General features: G+C 34.3%; 1 protein-coding gene across 1 annotated transcript; it reads left to right on the top strand.

Moving 5' to 3' along the window:
* Positions 1-15401: 15401 nt before the first annotated feature.
* LOC110463805 (galactosylceramide sulfotransferase-like) lies at positions 15402-16463 on the top strand. The gene has a single exon (XM_021518681.1). It carries the CDS (start codon positions 15402-15404, stop codon positions 16461-16463), a length of 1062 nt encoding a protein of 353 aa, XP_021374356.1.
* The last annotated feature ends 3903 nt before the right edge of the window (positions 16464-20366 follow it).

Below are 20366 nucleotides of genomic sequence, written 5' to 3'. Positions count from 1 at the left end.
ATATAGTCACAAATAAATTTAAATCGACTGAAGAGCCCAAAGATGGGCAAAAGCGCTAGCCGAGTATACTAATCTTCATGTTTTGTTTTATTTATATATATATATATACATACATATTAAAACCTTGCTGTTTTTTCATCATCTCTACAGAATTTTTGACATTATAAAGGGGTAAAGTAGTACATGAAGGGAGACCTATAAAAAGACCTTTGTTTTGAGACTTGTTAAAAAAAGGTAGTCACTTTGCTCCTGCGTTTTTTGCTGTTTTAGAAATAATATTCAATGTCTAATTTCTTTTTTTATTTTATGATAATGAATTATTAGGTTGACATATTTTCTATTTTTCCCTGAGATCTTACCAATTTTACTGCATTGCTTTTGATATATATTTATCTTTTTTTTTTTAAAGTTCTGAGTGTAAATGCAACTTACATCTTGTTTAACAGATACAGGATAAGTAGGATAAGGCCAAACTTATCATTACTGTGCAGGTGTGTATACCTGTGTTTCTAGTAATGGCTGTGCAAAATATGGTTCCTTATTGAATTGTAAGTTGCAAATCCTCACGATCTTTATTTTTCTATAACTTTTGATCTGAGGTTCATTCCCCCCAAAAAATTATGTTCTACTAAAACTACCAAAAAATGAAGACTTTTTGAAGATTGATTTATCATTCTTTATGTTGAATAAGTTAATCAAAAACATACTTTCGGAATTTTTTTTCTCTGAGAACAAAGGGTAAGATTGTATAAACTTAGATTCAGTATATTGTGTAGAATAGTATTTAGATTGTTCGGTGTGTATATAGTACACTTGTAGATATAGTTCTTTTATAGAACTGTGTGTTTAATTTGCTGATCTTATTGTACACAAAAAAAATGCATAGAATAATACCACCGCAAAGAAGTCAACAGCACTGTTTAAGTGTCATCCTATTTTATTCAGCATTTTGACATTCAAGCAATTTTACTGATTGTTTTACATTGTAGTATTATGATTAATATACTGAATTTTAATGCCATTTCAGACTAGGCTTAATTGATTTTACTGTTTTATGTGTCACATGTTCACAGCATTATATACATACTTCAATTTTTATGTCATGACCATTTTTTTATCATTCATATTCCAATTTGAATCGGTTATTATTAGAAATGTTTGCTTAAGCTCCATCTTCTGTAAGATAGAAGGAAGTCCCGTTTACTCCTGACTGTTAATTAGTACTTAACAAGCTAATGGTGGGTTATTGTGTGTTTTGTGTGGGTCAATGTGTCATATATGAAAAGATTGTTGATATCCTAAGACATTTTTGGGGTAAAAATTTAGAGAGAATAGTGGTTTGAATCTTTTCTGATCATGCCAATGACTCCGTTTATCCACCCACATTTTCATTTCCAAGGATTATCTTGTATTTCAGATGTCTCTAAAAATCTCTAAAATTCACAAGGTGATACCCTATGGTATGTAGAAATGCTTTAGTGGTTTCACAAGTTCCTAAGGACAAGGGCAAGGTCACTGTAACAGAGATAATATATTGTGTGGTTTTTTTTAAATGTGTTAAAATTCTGTTCTGTTTGTACAATTTTGTCGATACAGTACTTCATGGTATTAAAATAGTACATGGTGAACAAGGACAATATTATCAAGATTATTACACCTAATCTTATTACAACTGTGTCTATCATATTAACCTTTCTAACACGTACATGCACTGTAGTCTACAATGGACTCATCCAGATCAATTTATGGTAGAGTTTATTAAAGTTACATAAAAGTGAAAGGGTTAAAAGTCCAATAAAATGTGTGTCCTTGACCTAGATGTTAATCAGAACTCTATATGTATGACATGTATATATTCTTATACTATTCTGTTCCACAATTTTAAATGAAACAACACTGGATATTGTGATATGAAACCTGTTGATATTCATTTGCGATGTATATACATTGTACACGTACATATTGTTACTGTAAGTTTTAGTGATTTTTGTATAAACTTCTGGTATGAGCTTTTCCATCCTAAATATTCCAGGGGTTATGCTCACTTTCGCTCTCTGCTCCCCTGGAATATATCATAGCAAAATCGAAGGCTCAGAGTGCGTCAACTTCTGGATGAGACAAAAAGACTAGTTTGATCCTTCGAGGTACGTAAAAAGAATCTGGGTCGCTTAACAGTAAAATTGACTGGCTTTAAAGTCAGGTGTCACTTTTGTGTAATCTTCAAAGGACAGGTATCAGCCTAAGCAATTTGGTCTTTTTTTTTTACCTGAGACCAATCAAATAGCTAGTCGCGTGCCCTTAAATTTGCTATGACATATATTCCAAGGGTGCAGAGATAGAAAGTGAGCAAAACCTGTGGAGTATCAAGGACGGAGCCTTCTTGTTGTCAAACATATATATAGAGATGTTGATATTTGTTGTTGTAGGAGTATTTTCAATATTTACACATAATAGATAGCATTTGTACATGGAAGGGGAACGTAGACAAGATTTTAATAATTTTGGAAAAATCTGTGATGATTGGACAAACCTGTGATGACTTTAGGAAGAAAGTATGTAATGATAGTGAACATGTCTACATTGTGTAATAGTTTTGGACAAATTTACAAACAGTTAAACCCATGATAATTTGAGACCATCTGTAAAATGGACAGCTTCCTCGCATTCAAACTCTCATTTCTAGTTGATGCTTGGTAATGTTGACATAATGCTAAAGTGGAGCGAAAACTTCCAGTCTCACTGGCTTGTAAAGATATGTCGAGAAATAAATACATTGGTTTACAAAATTACGAGCCAACAGTATCATAGTGAAGGGAGATTGCTCAAGCATGACCTCAACCTTGTAAATATTGGCATGATTTTAGCTTTGATAAATCATTTCTGGAAAAATGCAATTCTTTACAGGGCTTTTATGAAGAAGATAAAGATGAAATAAACAATAAATAATCAACAACAGTTCTGAGTATGAAATAATTTCCAAAACGAAAATAAGGGGAGGTAACTGTATATTTGCCAACAGTGGAATAGGGATTCTTTAAACTCATTATGATATGAAAATTGAAAACAAATAACATTGCCACTAGTCAAACATGCATGTCTTCTCTCTCTATTATAATGTTACAATTGGAATATTGAAATTAAAACCAATCAAATCCATACTATGATTTACTAGAGACAAATAGGGTTAAACCAATACAAATTATAGATGTTTAGTGTAAGGTTGAATTTGCTTTGATTTCATGATATTTGTTTTTGTAAATGAGAACATGTACGTGTATATAACTGTAGTGTCATTTATGACAGAAAACCTTAACATATTATGCCATAATGATGCTGAATCTGTTTGTGTTTAATTGAGAATGTTGATGTTGTTTTCGCGTTGTTTTCGTTACAAGGTAATTGTTTAAACTTTTTGTACATTATCAGTATTGTTTTGTCAGATAATTTAATAAAAAATATTTTATATGTCAAAAATGGTATCCAATAGACTTGGATAAAAAACCTGAAAGCATTTCTTTTTGAAAACTACTAAACATGTATATGCAAAACTAAGTCACCGCAACAGCATGTGCTTTGTGTACACTTTATTGTCTTTAAATGTAGTAACATTATTAAAATGTATCAATATCGAATAATGAAGCTAAAATTATTTGTTTGTTGTCAATAAGACTGATAATTTATCCCTGGCCAGTTGTCGATAAGACTGATAACTTATCCCATGCCAGTTGTCAATAAGACGAATAATTTATCCCTTGCCAGTTGTCAGTAAGACTGATTATTTATCCTAGCCAGTTGTCAATAAGACTGATAATTTATCCCTCGCCAGTACTTGGAGAGGGAATTATACCATATGTTTGCACTCTGTTCATCAGTTCATCAGTTAGTCCATGCATAATTTGTCTGGGAAATATATTATATACTCTTCAACCAGGATACAATTGTCAAATTTTGTATAGTACCTATTGGCAGTGAGTGTTACATGCTAAAATAAGGTTTTGTGCTCCACTTTATACAGATTATAGAGTAATTGCCCTTGTTCACCATATGTCACTTTGCTCAGGGCAGGTCTTGTATACCTTTCACCTCCAATTACTAAATTTTGTACAGAAGTATCACTTTGGATGCTGGAATGTCGTACTGAAATTGGGTCTTGTACCCCAATATATACAGATTTGTGGCTTTGGTCATTTTTGTTACCAAATTAAAGGCGGCCATCTTGTATTTGGAAAGAAAGTTTCTATTTCTCAGAAATCACTGGAGGTCTCTTAGTCACATGCTGGTGTCTTAGGATCTGTAGTTGTGCGTTTTCAGTTATGAGAGTGATCAGGAGTGCACAAAAAGGCTTTCTAGCATTCGTCTTGGACTTTGACGTTAATGTTTGTTATCACCATTTCTCAAGAAGTCCTGGTCGGATTCTTCTTAAATGTTACAAGTAGGTTTCATTTGGTCCTTGTTTATTTTAGAGACTGAATTGAAGAAAAAAAAATTGCCGCCAGGTGGCCATGAAGTATGTGCAACTAGGAGCCAAGGGAAGCATATATAGGAGCTTCGAGAAAGATCCATCCAGTACTTTCTGGCTTGCAGATTATCACTTATGTTTTGATATTTGAAAGTTTGTTATCAATATTACTTGGATAGTAATGTAAATAAACACCCACACAATTTCGAGACCGGACGAAAGCGAAAAAAAGTTGCCATTCGGCAAACCTGTTTTTTGTCAATGAAAGTATATTCTCCCTTTTATTTCTCTCGTAACATATGATGTAAGTTCCCATTTGTTTTAAATTGTTCACTTCAGTATTAACTGATAGGGACAATATGTCTCAAAGGATACCTTTTCGGTTTTGACCGTTCAAGACTGTTTTCGCTTTATAAAAGAAAGTCCTTGAGGATTCTTCTCAAGTTTCATAAGGAGGTTCCGCTTGGTCCTAAGTTTTGCCAATTTAATATTGAGTTTTAAACAAAGAGTGTGTGTTGTACCACTATGTCTTTGTGTTGTACCACTATGTCCCTGTGTTGTACCACTATGTCCTTGTGTTGTACCACTATGTCCTTGTATTGTACCACTATGTCTTTGTGTTGTATCACCATGCCCATGTGTTGTACCACTATGTCTTTGTGTTGTATCACTATGTCTTTGTGTTGTACCACTATGTCTTTGTGTTGTATCACTATGTTTTTGTGTTGTACCACTATGTCTTTGTGTTGTACCACTATGTCTTTGTGTCGTACCACTATGTCCCTGTGTTGTACCACTATGTCCTTGTATTGTACAACTATGTCCTTGTGTTGTACCACTATGTCCTTGTATTGTACCACTATGTCTTTGTGTTGTATCACCATGTCCATGTGTTGTACCACTATATCTTTGTGTTGTATCACTATGTCTTTGTGTTGTACCACTATGTTCTCGTGTTGTACCACTATGTCTTTGTGTTGTATCACCATGTCCATGTATTGTACCACTATGTCTTTGTGTTGTATCACTATGTCTTTGTGTTGTACCACTATGTTCTCGTGTTGTACCACTATGTCTTTGTGTTGTATCACTATGTGTGTGTTGTTCCACTATGTCCCTGTGTTGTACCACTATGTCCTTGTATTGTACCACTATGTCCTTGTGTTGTTCCACTATGTCCTGGTGTTGTACCAATGTGTCCTTGTGTTGTACCATTATGTCCTTGTGTTGTACCACTATGTCTTTGTGTTGTATCACCATGTCCATGTGTTGTACCACTATGTCTTTGTGTTGTATCACTATGTCTTTGTGTTGTATCACTATGTTTTTGTGTTGTACCACTATGTTTTCGTGTCGTACCACTATGTCTTTGTGTTGTATCACCATGTCCATGTGTTGTACCACTATGTCCATGTGTTGTACCACTATGTCCATGTGTTGTGCCACTATGTCTTTGTGTTGTATCACTATGTCTTTGTGTTGTATCACTGTCTTTGTGTTGTACCACTATGTTCTCGTGTTGTACCACTATGTCTTTGTGTTGTATCACTATGTCTTTGTGTTGTACCACTATGTCCTTGTGCTTTACCACTATGTCCTTGTGATGTACCACTATGTCCCTGTGTTGTATCACTATGTCCTTGTGTTGTACCACTGTGTCCTTGTGTTGTATCACTATGTCTTTGTGTTGTACCACTATGTTCTCGTGTTGTACCACTATGTTTTCGTGTTGTACCACTATGCCCTTGTGTTGTTCCATTATGTCCTGGTGTTGTACCACTATGTCCTTGTGTTGTACCACTATGTCCTTGTGTTGGACCACTATGTTCCCGTATTGTACCACTATGTCATTGCGTTGTACCACTATCTCGCTGTGTTGTATCACTATGTCCTTGTGCTGTACCACTATGTCTTTGTGTTGTTTCTCTTTGTCTTTGTGTTGTATCACTATGTCTTTGTGTTGTACCACTATGTTCTCGTGTTGTACCGCTATGTCCCTGTGTTGGACCACTATGTTCCCGTATTTTACCACTATGTCATTGCGTTGTACCACTATCTCGCTGTGTTGTATTACTACGTCCCTATGTTGTACCACTATGTCCCTGTGTTGAACCACTATGTTCCTGTGTTGTTCCACTATGTCCTTGTTTTGTACCAGTATATTCCTGATTGTACCACTAGGTCATTTTGTTGTACCACTATGTCCTTGTGTTGTACCACTATGTCCCTGTGTTGTACCACTATGTCCTTGTATTGTACCACTATGTCCTTGTATTGTACAACTGTGTCATTTTGTTGAACCACTATGTCTCTGTGTTGTTCCACTATGTCCTTGTGTTGTACCACTATGTCCCTGTGTTGTATCACTGTGTCCCTGTGTTGTACCAATATGTCATTGTGTTGTATCACTGTGTCCCTGTGTTGTACCAATATGTCATTGTGTTGTACCACTATGTTCCTGTTTTGCACCACTATGTCTCTGTGTTGTACCACTTTGTCCTGGTGTTGTAGCGCTGTCCTTGTGTTGTATCATTATGTCCCTGTGTTGTACCGATACGCTACGGAAATCCATTTTGAATTGATGATTGCAGAATTGATTCACAATCAACTACAGTGTATTCCTGTTTTAGCGTGAAGTTTTGTGTAATTAGATATGTGCCCTAGAGGAATCATGAATTGATAACAGTAATTGCCAAAAGAACATAAAAAAATATGATAGACGTAGCCCGTTATGTGATAATTATCGTAACCGCCTAAAGCAACACTTAATTTGCCAACACACAACTGTTCCTTGGGAGACTACCGCCACTTCTATGTGTTTTGTTGATACCCTAGTTCACTTTATTTACTACATGTTTGTGTCCTGTACTTTGTGTGATGGAACCTGTTTCAAAATGAATAAGTTTAAAAGTAATAACGTAAAACTCAATGAAATGTTCCTTATCACGATTTTATTAAATCATTTTCAATGTTAAATATAATAGAAAATGGAAAGTAGATTAATTAATGGAAACTTTGTCTCTTGTGAAACAAGAATACATAACTACAGTAATTAAAACAAATCGGATAATTCTGGAGAACGGAAAGCATAGAAGCTTAGTCTGCGAACAGCATATTGACGCGGGTAACTAGCGAACTGTACAACTTCAGGATTCATTTACTAGGGTCATTGTCTCTCAGAGGGCAGGCTACTGGTTGGTGTGTCTTTTATTTTTTCTTCTTAAAAAAGTAGCACCTTCAATGCATTATCAGTTTTTAACAAGGAGCTGTCTGTTGACTTTAAGTCATGCGATGAAACCATTGCTGGAGAGAGGGAGTTACCCCTGCTTAGAAGATCTACATGGAGAATGAGGGCATTGAGGTGTTCCAATCTCATTATGAAGCTTCTCTTAGAATTGGCATTTTAAATGAACTTTACTTGCATATCATGAGGTATTGAAGTATTGATGCACTGAATAAAATTCATTAACAAGTTATGCAATGATTTACAAAAAAAAATTGTTCTTGTAAGTAATCTACTGTCATGTACGAGTTTTCTTGCGGTCATTATGTGGAATTAACATAATTATTCATTTGGTCATTATGTGCAATTGAAGTAATCATTAATTAGGTTATTATGTGTAATTTAAATATTTACCCAGTCCCCTATTATCGAATAGTTCTATTTTGTTTAGAAATGAGGTAGCATCTCTTAAAACAAAACCCAACTTTGATATTGTTTAAAGATATAGTTTGATTGTTATCTGAGTTTTTTTTTAATTTTTAGGTCACCTGAGCTTTGCTCAAGTGACCTATTATAATTGCTTTTCGTCCGTCGTCGTCCGTCGTGCGTCGTGCGTAAACTTTTACATTTTCAACTTCTTCTCAAGAACCAGTGGATGGATTTTTTTCAAACTTGGTCAAAATCATCCTTGGTAAATGAGGCTTCAAAATTGTAAAATTGGGATTCCTACCCCAACCCCTGGGGCCAGGGCGGGGCCCCAAAGGGAAAATTTACCAAAATTTCAAAAATCTTCTTCTTAAGACTCAGAGGTACTACACTCATTTTCTCTGCGTGGAAAGAAAGTTCATCAGGGGCTTAACTTAAATTGTAAATTTCAGGACCCCCGAGCTATCCGTTCTCCCTTGGGGAGGGGGTAAAGTTTACTATAGTTTATATAGGGAAATAACACTTTTGGGTATATTTCGACAACTTTCTGTAGGAAATTATTTTTACTTGGTGAGAATTGTTCTTGGAGGAAGATGGTTTCAAAGTGTAAAATTGAGAATCCTACCCCAACCCCTGGGGCCAGGGCGGGGCCCCAAAGGGAAAATTAACCAATATGTCAAAAATCTTCTTCTCCAGACTTAGAGGTACTACAGTGATTTTCTCTACGTGGAAAGAAAGATCATCAGGGGCTTTACTTAAATTGTAAAGTTCAGGACCCCCAAGCTATCCGTTCTCCCTTGGGGAGGGGGTAAAGTTTACTATAGTTTATATAGGGAAATAACACTTTTGGGTATATTTTGACAACTTTCTGTAGGAAATTATTTTTAACTTAGTGAGAATTATCCTTGGCGGAAGACGGTTTCAAATTGTAAAATTGAGAATCCTACCCCGACCCCTGGGGCCAGGGCGGGGCCCCAAAGGGAAAATTAATCAATATTTCAAAAATCTTCTTCTCCAGACTCAGAGGTACTACAGTGATTTTCTCTACGTGGAAAGAAAGATCATCAGGGGCTTTACTTAAATTGTAAATTTCAGGACCCCCGAGCTATCCGTTCTCCCTTGGGGAGGGGGTAAAGTTTACTATAGTTTATATAGGGAAATAACACTTTTGGGTATATATTTTATCCATTTTCAGCAGAAAATTACTCAAACTTAGTCAGAATCATCTTTGGTGAATGAGAGTATTACTTTGTAAAATTGGGATTCCTGCCCCATCCCCAGGGGCTAGGGCGGGCCCCCAAAGGGAACATTTACCAATATTTTCAAATTCTTATCCTTTGATGACATGACAAGTATTGTATTTCACTTAGTTTACATGCTGATTTCCACATCACATCTAAACAATAAAATAAAGCTACTAGTACCTATGATATAACTCAGGTGACCGCTAAGGCCCTTGGGCCTCTTGTTTTTTAAATGTTTCTGTTTCATATGATAATAGGTAAGTCACATTTTAACGCTTTAGATATATTTTTTGTAAAAGACTCTTACATGCCACATTTTTAATAGATTATTAATTATCTCGTTAATGCACTTGACAACAGTGTTATACATGGTCCGAACAGATTCACATCACAGTCACTTTTGAGACTTTTAAATCTTTCATCGCTGAATTCTGTCATTCGCGAAAAAAACAATTTACAAATTGTAAAACTATTGCAGAAAATTAACCAGGAACATACGAAAAAGAGAAGATTTTTTGCTTTACTTTTACAATTTTTCAAAGCAGACTACCTTCGATCCACGACGAGGTGTCAACCCCTTTAGTGCTGAGGGAACACGTGATTTAACCATGAAAAAGTCACTAGATTGTTAAAGATTAGCTGAGCAACCCCTTTAGTGCTGAGGGACCAAGTGATTTAAACATGAAACAGAAAATAGATAGTTAAAGATTAGTCTAGCAACCCTTTAGTGCTGAGGAAACAAGTGATTTAAACATGAAAAAGTAACTAGATTGTTAAAGATTAGCTGAGCAACCCCTTTAGTGCTGAGTGAACGCGAGATTTAAACATGAAAAAGACACTAGATTGTTAAAGATTAGCTGAGCAACCCCTTTAGTGCTGAGGGACCAAGTGATTTAAACATGAAACAGAAAATAGATACTTAAAGATTAGCCTAGCAACCCTTTAGTGCTGAGGGAACAAGTGATTTAAATATGAAACAGAAAATAGATAGTTAAAGATTAGCCTAGCAACCTCTTTAGTGCTGAGGGAACAAGCGATTTAAACATGAAAAAGTCACTAGATTGTTAAAGATTAGCCTAGCAACCCCTTTAGTGCTGAGGGAGCAAATGATTTAAACATGAAAAAGTCACTACATTGTTAAAGCTTAGCCTAGCAACCCATTTAGTGCTGAGGGAACAAGTGATTTAAACATGAAAAAGAAGAACTGCTTCAACCAAACCATCACTAACTAAAGCATAACATTTAGCCTGTAAACATGGCCGCTGTCCAACATAGTCCCATACGAAACAATCAAACAGTAGGCCTAAGTCACGTCAAGCGGATGAGATGAACTTTGTGCTAATTATATTGAATGTATATAATGAATTAATCATTACGTTCCGGGAATTTAGCTACTATGAAGCTTCAAAGAATACGAAGGTAATTTTATTCATATCTTCATTTTTAAACGAGATATTTAAAATGCTTAGTAACGTCAAATATGTTATGGTTTCATGTTTTTTTTAAATACATACAAGGAAAGCTACATAACTAACTGTATGCAATATACCAAAATACATACAAGGAAAGCTACATAACTGAATTTATACAATATACCAAAATACATACAAGGAACATTGCTTTGGTGATTGTGACAGAGTTATTTGACGAATCTATAGTGATATTACGTCGCCTTTTAAACTGGGAACTCCGACATGTTTAATACGGAAAACTTAACATCAAGAAAAGAACTGATCCTCGGTTACAACTTAGAGAAGAGGAGGAACAGCTATATAAAAACTGGGCACGTATAGATTACACCCTTTACACCTTTTTTTTGAAAAAAATAAATGAAAACAAACAACGACAACCGCCGGATTACCACGAAGAGGTTGCTTACTTCAGGAAAAATGAGAGTGACGTACGACAGCTTTTGTTTATCGACAATGACCGATCATAAAGACAAACATAGTATTTTGTTTCCAGACAGCGAATGGAATAAGCCATTCATGATCACAGGCGAGCAATGTAAACTACTATATATTAATGAAATTCCATTTTTTTTTTTAATAAATTAAGAACCAAACAGGAACTGATGTCAAAGTAAAGCACAAAATCTTCTCTCTTCTTTTTGTAAGAATCTCGTTCATTTTCTGCAATGGTTTTACAATTTGTAAATTTTTGTCTCGAAATAATAAGGTAATTTGCGGATGACAATATTCAACGATGAATGATCTAAAAGTCTTAAAATATGATTTGATGCTATGTTATGTTTTCTGTTCGGACCATGCATAATACACTGTTATCAAGTGCATTAACGAGATAATTAATAATTAATTATTAAAGATATGGCATGTAAGACTTGTCTAACACAAAAAATATTTCAAGCGTTAAAATGGTAGTTTTAAACAAAATGTAGCTGAATCGAGTAATTTCGGTACATATATACCAGCTATTGTACATAAGCTTACAGCGTAGCCGAATCGACATCGATTTTGTGGACAACTTTGAGTGCATACGCTTCACTGGTCATTTGGCTGATGAAAGTGACAGTGTACATACCGTACTAGTCATAGAAATGCCACATAGAAACTCTTATTGGTTGTTCTTGTTAAACAAGAACCTTTCATAATGTTAATTGCATATTATTATATAAACAACAGAAACTTATAATATAAATAAAAAACAATTTCTTCTTGCTCAGATTACAATCATATTACATATTTAAGCAAAATCAAAATTAGTTATTATTTTTAAAGATGCTACCTCATCCCTAAACAGAATACAAATATTCGATAATAGTGGAATCGAGCAGGATTCGAACCAGCCATCCATTTTTGCCAGTGACCTGCCAGTGCTCAGATTACGATCAAACTGCATGTTTAAGCAATAGCTTAGCTGAAGGCTTGTATACAGGATAACATAAAAAAAAACTGCTTTTAACTGAATTGCGTGACAAATATTGATACACCACAGCATCGTTCCACAAGGATTCGCGACTTCCCCAAATTTATTATAAGTTTCAGGCATTTTTACAATTTGTAATTGGATTTTTCGGGACTTTTGATAGCCCTATTGAAATAAAATTTTGCAAACTGAAAGATACGTTTCTATATAATGTGTTAGAGTATTTTCATACATTTGTGTTGACTGGTTATTGAAGTTTGACAAGTTATTCAGATGAAATAGATTTTACTACGCCATTTTGTTCTTTGAAATACTTTGAACATATCGTCATTAACTAATTCTCTTTCAGGGTGTCCAATTTCCTTTCAGTGGCAAAACAGTTGGCTCCAGGAAAATTCAATAAAAATAAGATAGAAATGCATGAAATATAGAGTAAATCCGGGTAAGTCGCGCATAGATTTGATGCAATGCTGTCCATAGAATCGGAAAAAGTAAGAATAACATGATTTAAACATTTATATGAAAGTATGGTTGAATCAAAAGAAGATACCTATAGATTGACATCTGACGTCTTTCCTGAATGAAGAAACGTTTTTCTCAAGACATTTGTCATATTTTAATTTCATAGAATGATCAACCATAATATAAACGAACAACATAGTGAAATGCTATCTATAATCTGGATATATAACGAACACTTTGCCTCTGTACTATTTATCCTGTACTATGTAATAGTCAACTATAAAAAAATAGTTCTTTAGCTTCTAGAGATATTGCCTCAGAATCAGTTTAACAAGAAGTAAGTAAGTAAGGGATGGAAATGCAGTTCACAGCGATCCAATAACCGTTCACACCCCACATTCCTCCCAAAAGAGGAACAAGGTTGGGTGACCCTATCTTAAAACGAAATGAATATTGACGCCTCTGACTTTTTCATCCTTAGATTCCCATTTTCAGATTTTTATTGCAGATGCCTGAACTATATGTTAAAAATTATATACTAAATTATATAAAACAATATTTCGAAAAAAAGAGCACGAATATTTATTCGACAAGTAGTATCTTCTTTAAAAAACTTGAAAATGAATCACTTATTTTAAATCTGAATAAGAACCTCTATGCTAAGATAAATGTTTTTTTTATATATTCTGTGAAACCTTTTGAGCAAATTCAGATTTGGTTTTCAGATAAAAATGTAATTATGTTCGATAGGCATATTACAGGCAAGAATTACGAAAAAAAGACAATAATTTACATTGAATTTTAAATAGGATTTAAATGAGGATATTTGATTTGATTAATTCAGTTGAATAACATAAAAAATACAGATTTCCATATAGAATAAATCATTAAGATATCTATCCACATTTTAAAGTAAATTAATTAATGTAATTGTATGCTAATGTATTCAATACATTTTTGATCGTGTGTGTTATGTGTTCTCGATCGCCAACAATGTTTCAACAAATATATTGAGGAGGGTTCTGTGACTGATATATAGGTACATGTACACCATCGCCGCCGCCACACAAACTCCACGTGCAATATCATTTAGTTACTAATAGTATCGATGCACTCACGAAATCATTATTTCCCTGTACATATCTTCACGTTTTACAGTTATTAAGTCATGCTTTTTAGGCATCTATCCCTTACTACTAAATATTTCATCTTCGATATCCAACTGTTTCTCTCTCAGTACACAAATCCTTCCTTCACACTATGAAAATATTAGGACGAAATTGAAGGTATCATGTAAGCTATTTAATTAGTATCAGGAATAGAAAAACTTGCCAGTTGCTTGGCTAAAAACATGCCATTTGAAGATTACAGATGAGCATTATCCGACTTCAAATGCGGCCACTTTTACCGGTACCGGTACATCAAAAGATTAAACTAGTCTACCTGTATCTTCCTCAAAGCGACGTCAGAGACGTCATTTTTTCATAACCTATTCCAAAGGTGTAGAAAAGCTTATACCAAGATCGTAACCCTTCAATTTTGAAAATAACTGTGTGCTGATATTTGTGCTACTTGCTAAAACTATGTGTTCCCTTAAAACATTTATTCTAATCTATCCTTCCCTGGGTATTGTTGAAAAGAAATCAGATTGATTTTGTTAATTGGGACCACATAGAGGGTAGACTAATTAATAATACAATTAATTACTAATTAATACAAATAATTCCTAATTTAAACAATTAACTACTAATTAATACAATTAGGAAACCCAATACACTAAACCGTGACAAAGAATGTATCTAAGATTTAGTTATGTTAATATAAAACCTTAAAATGTCGCAGGATCGTGAGATAGATATCGCGTAAATCATATATTACACAGGTAACACTGATCGTTTGAGTCTGTAATCCATCGACATTGCAGTAGGGATCGGTTGGAATTCAGCTATGATGAAGCGTCAAAACCTGCTAGGGTAAGTTTATTTAATAACTTCATCTTTAAACTATTTCAAACACTTCTTTTCAAATTTGTTTCGGTTTAAGATTTCTGAGTGGGAGTTTCGTAGGAAATGAGACTTTGATATGATTTTAGAATTATTATTTTTCGTTGTTGTTGGTGTTCCCCCTTCGCGTCACAATTTTTAACATTGGTGACCTGTTTAACTGTTTTGTTTCCGCAGCTTTCCAAAGGCATATATTGTATCTATAGTGTATTAACGACCTAGCAAAAGACTAAACCAATATCATAATGGCCAAAGATCGATATTTAATGTATTTTGATAGTTTTCTGTAAGTTAAATACAATGAAAATGTTTTAGAGGCAATCATTTCATAAGAGAGAACTGTTTTTGTCAAGTATTATGTGTGAGCAACATGACCTATATACCGCCACAACTCATCAGTGTGTAAATAATGGACTTTTATCATTTTATGCGCAACCGGATGTACATTATAAATAAGTAAATGAAATACAATCAAGACATCTCCAAAAGCTAAAAAGCTTACAACGATGTAAATTACAACGAAAGATACAGCGTAAGTATGATTTCCATTTAAATGCTATTATTTGTTTGCAAACGTCGCGTAAACAATACAATTCTGTAATCATTGCTGTATTTACAGGATGCTGTCTGGGTTCATCTGTGTTGCTTTGGTGACCCTTTTCAGTTTTGGAGGCCACTCAGACACTATAAGCGCATTAATGCCACCCAAACATGCACCGAAAGTGTTTCAGGTGGAGCCGATTCGGGTTAAAAAAGAAAAGAAGAATATCACTAACGGCATCGAAGTCCGTCATATAGCTTTCATCAAGATTCACAAGGCCGCCAGTTCCACTGTCCAGAATTTATTCCTACGCTACGGATATGAAAAGGATCTCGTGTTTGCGCTTCCAAAAAGTGGATCGACTGTCAGCATTCGTTCTTCATTAACACCAAATAATGTCCTTCCACCACCGAAAAATAGGACCTATGACATTTTCTGTTCGCACGCAAGATTCAACAGAGAGGCTTTTGGTAAAGTTCTTCCTAACGATACTACATATATAGGAATAGTTCGAGAACCTTTTCAACATTTCCAATCCAATTTGCAGTTTTATCGTCAAAAGTATGTGGTTAACATATCAGGGAGGAAACCAGTTTTGGAATACCTTTTACATAATGACAAGTATATGCAAAGTGGAGGTCATATCCCGTCAACATATAACAGGATGGCGTACGACTTCGGCTTTCCAGATGAACTATTCTGGACGAACGATCAGAATGAGATTCAGAAGTATTTACTTAAACTAGATAGGGACGTTTCTTTGGTGATTGTGACGGACTTGTTTGACGAATCAATCATTTTATTGAGACGACTCTTAAACTGGGATCTCCGTCATGTTTTATACGGTAAGCTTAATAGCAAACGAAGGTCTGATCCTCGACTACAACTGGGACAAGTGGAGGAAGAGCTATATAAAAACTGGGCACGTATTGATTACATTATTTATAACTATTTTTTGGAAAAACTTAGGGAAAAGATACAACGACAGTTGCCAGATTTCCATGAGGAGGTGGCCTACTTTAAGGGAATCAGAGTGATGTATGACAGATTCTGTTTATCGGCAATAACCGATCATAACGGCAAACATGATATTTCATTTCCAAGCAGCGCATGGAACAAGCCATTCGTGGTCACAAGAGAACAATGTAAGCTTTTACATATTAAAGGAATTGCGTTTGTGGATAAACTAAGGGCCAAACAACGACTAATGTCAAAGTAAAATACAAAAATCGTAAACTACCAGTACATTTGATTAATTTTCTGAATTGGTCTTATAACTTGTATATTACTGTCTATTGGCCCAGTGCCTAGACTGGCAGCGTTCCCTTTTGCTGCGTCAGCATACTTTAGACCAAAGCATGACAAACTACGCAGTTTCAAACACCACTGGATCAATGGTTGATCCTGGTAACCTACCCATGTCATGATTCTGTCAAACTAGTACCGATTCGGTCACAAATTTCAGAATCCTGGCCTCATGTGTTACTGCATGTGGATCATGTGCTGATTGACAAGTGGTGTGTACATTAAGTCAATAGATATATACTTCCAAAACGTATATCTAAATGGTCGAGATGTCCCTGTAGGCTTCACACAGAAGTGGTTAATTGTTTTTCTCCCCAGCGTTCCTACCGTAAACATATGTTTAATGGTTAACCAACCAAATGCACTGCGCATAAATGTGATAACAACATGGTAATGTTTTCAGAATGATGTCGTGTGAGATTTTTTTTTTACTTTAAATATGGGGATATCCTTACCTTGTTTCGTGGCAGTGAGATGGAGATAATTACGATTTTGTTTTTATATTTTTACAAACTTATTTTACCCTCGATACATATTTCCCGATAAAACACTCACACATGCACATATGTTCATTATTTTGAATACACACTAACTACTGACATGATGGCACTACTCTAATTGGAGAGGGCAATCAATCTACATTTGTAACATTACTAGAGTGGCTTATTAACTAATAGCGGCATTTAACAGTTGATTAAGTCTTACAACATCAAAGAACTATTACTCGACAAGACATTATACACGAGCGAAAAATCAAATAGCGATTTCCTCCAAACTGCTACCTGCTATCATACCGTTTTAATGTAACAATAACGTTTGACTTCTCCACACAAAAAAAAAAATCAATATAAAATAAAAGTAACGTAAAAGTTAATCTGCCCGAAACCTTAGCAGGAATAAAATAAAAGAGGAGCGCCAGTTCAAGATAAAAAAATAGACTTAAAACACACCGGGAGAGATATTGCCCTTTAATGATAAAAGCGTTACTTTCCTTTAAACACAAGTTTAAGATGGTATTCTTTTTTAAATTTTATTCTAAATTAGTTTTTATGTAATAATAACGTCAAACTTCTTCACAAAAAAATGAATTAAAAAAAAAAAAAAAAAAAAAAAAAAGGTTTTTTNATGTGTATACCTAAGCAGGAATATATTATAAGGTGACGCCAATCCAAAAAAAAGAAAGATTTAACACGCACCGGAAGAGATTTGCCCTTTAATGATAAAAGAGTGACTTTTCTTTAAACACAAGTTTAAGTTGGTCTTCTTTTTTCTAATTTCATTTCATTTGTTTTTGTATGAAACAATAACGTCCACAAAAAAAATATCTATTTATAATATAATTGAAAAAATAGATGTGTATTTGACCAAACCTAAGCAGGAATATAGAAAAATAAAGCAGTTTAAGATTGTATTTTATTTTAGACTTTTTTTTTTATCACAATCACTAGTGTGCCTTGTGGATCCGAAACACCTGGTACACTCCTTTTGTATCATTCAATAATCTCTATGAAAATGTTTTCTTTGTTAAAATTTCCTCTTCGCTATTTTCATATTGTTATCTTGCCAGACACCATTGCTATCTTATTAATTGTTTCCATTTCTTTGGTTAAGGTTTCTATCATATATATTTGATAGTATTTCCGCAGAAGTTATTTTCTCTCCTTGGCATTTCACTTAGCTTACACAAACAAAAAACAAATATAATTGAAATTCAATTTTGAACATCTTACATATTTGGTAAGCTGCCGAAACTGTAAAGTTAAGAGAAAAGTGTCTTGTCGTCAAAGGAGCATAAATATGCTTAAAATGTTTCAAGCGTAACCCCAAAAAGACAACAATCTACAAAAGATACATCTTATGACAGGTAAGACGATTATGATTATGCTCATATCAGCACATATAGAACAGGTGAGAACAAATGTGTAACGCATACTTGATGTTATCAAAACGGCTGTCAATGTTAACTTTAGAGATATGTAGTTAAAACAAATTAACATAGGCGATACACAATTTGTTTTAAATTTGAACACTATCGTTATGTATTTCGTGTGCTACCAAGGCGTGTGATGCTATTGTTTAAACAGGATGTGTATTATTGTAGGTTACACCAGATTTATGTCTGTTTTTAAATCACTAATACTTTGCTACCATAAGGTAGAAAGATGCATGTACAAGAAAACAAGAATTACACTAAATTTCTAACAAGATAGGCAGGTTGGCATGAATTACACTAAATTTCTAACAAGACAGGCAGGTTGGCATGGATTACACTAAATTTCTAACAAGACAGGCAGGTTGGCATGAATTACACTAAATTTCTAACAAAGACAGGCAGGTTGGCATGAATTACTAGATGAATGATTATTGCATTAAAAAATATTTTCTGGTACATATTTATGTTTTTGACATAGATGCCAGAAAACTTGAGGTGTAACGGTCTTTATTATGTATGTCCTGTACTAGGTTTGTATTGTCAGGTCTTTCTAGGAGGCTTGTAACATATTGCTATGATAATATACTATTTCTAGTATTGTGAGATACTGCACAACTTAAGCTTTCTTTAATAGTATGTATGCCAACAAAATAAGGAACCAACCATTTACCAGGTTTACAACTTTAGTACATTTTTTTATTCATGTAGAATAACAACTGTCACATATTCATCTGGCAGAATGCTATGTTAATCAAACAAACATCTGTTAAATAATTGGACTGCTGAAAAGTGAAAACATATTTAATACTCTAGAATAATTCAGGGCTGTGCGTACAAATATCTTCTCCGACGTCCGCACCGCTACAACGGATTATCCTTACACCACTTCCTACATATATCATTCGTGTCAATTATGACCAGGGCTAATTTAATGTTTGTCTTAACTTGAGCTCTTTTTTAGATTTAATAAATATTTGTTTACTACTCATTTCTCTATATTTCATATTGTACATTCGCAAAAATCAAACTAAATGGGTAATCGCAAGAAATGAAATAATGTTTTGAAATCTTTTGAAGTGAACATTCTAAATGCTTATTTTTTATGTAATAAATATATATTGATCTAACCACTAACCATCTACACCATTTTGGGGATTTTTAACAAACGGGGACTTCATCAGACCCTCACAAAGTTAAAATGGCGGCAGTCGTGAAACCGTTCCTTAATATAATATGTGTCCTCCTTGAACAGATACGACATCTCTAATTCTGGGCTGCAAAGAGTTCATAAGGGCGTTGACTGTCCATTTAGGAATGGTATATCTTTCCTCGATAAGTATATTGGCTAACTTGGCGAGCTTATTTGGTGGGTTACCGCGATTCCAAACTCTTCTTTCTTGGTCAACCCACAAGTTTTCGATTGGGGAAAAGTCGGGGCTACATGAAGGCAAATCAACAAATTCCTATGGATTCTTGCAACAGATGACTTCTCATCTACCTGCTGTAGAGTTAAGCGATGCTTACTAACAAAAAGCACAACATTGGGCCTCAGGATATTAGAGCTCGATAGCAGATAGCCATTACATTTGAAGTGGTATGAAAAGGCGAATTTTACATGAAAATAATAGTATACCCAAGCTTAAGATCAATATAAGAAAACATTCTTACTAAGTTTCTGAAGTATTTTTATAATACCAATTTTCTGAAGTTTTGTATCTATTTAATATGTTAAACAGCTTTTGTTTTCAGTATATTCCTTTTCGAAGATTTGAATAAAAAAATTGACGTTTCATATATATGCTTCGCTACCATTGCCTAAAAAGCGGATGGGTCAAGTATATATCATCAACCTTGTCAAAAACATAGGCACTTTGAATAGGTATT

The sequence above is a fragment of the Mizuhopecten yessoensis genome, unplaced genomic scaffold (assembly GCF_002113885.1).
Source record: "Mizuhopecten yessoensis strain PY_sf001 unplaced genomic scaffold, ASM211388v2 scaffold10933, whole genome shotgun sequence".
Classification (NCBI taxonomy): domain Eukaryota; kingdom Metazoa; phylum Mollusca; class Bivalvia; order Pectinida; family Pectinidae; genus Mizuhopecten; species Mizuhopecten yessoensis.
Note: the sequence above shows the minus strand (reverse complement) of the source record. Positions and strands in the feature narration are given on the sequence as shown.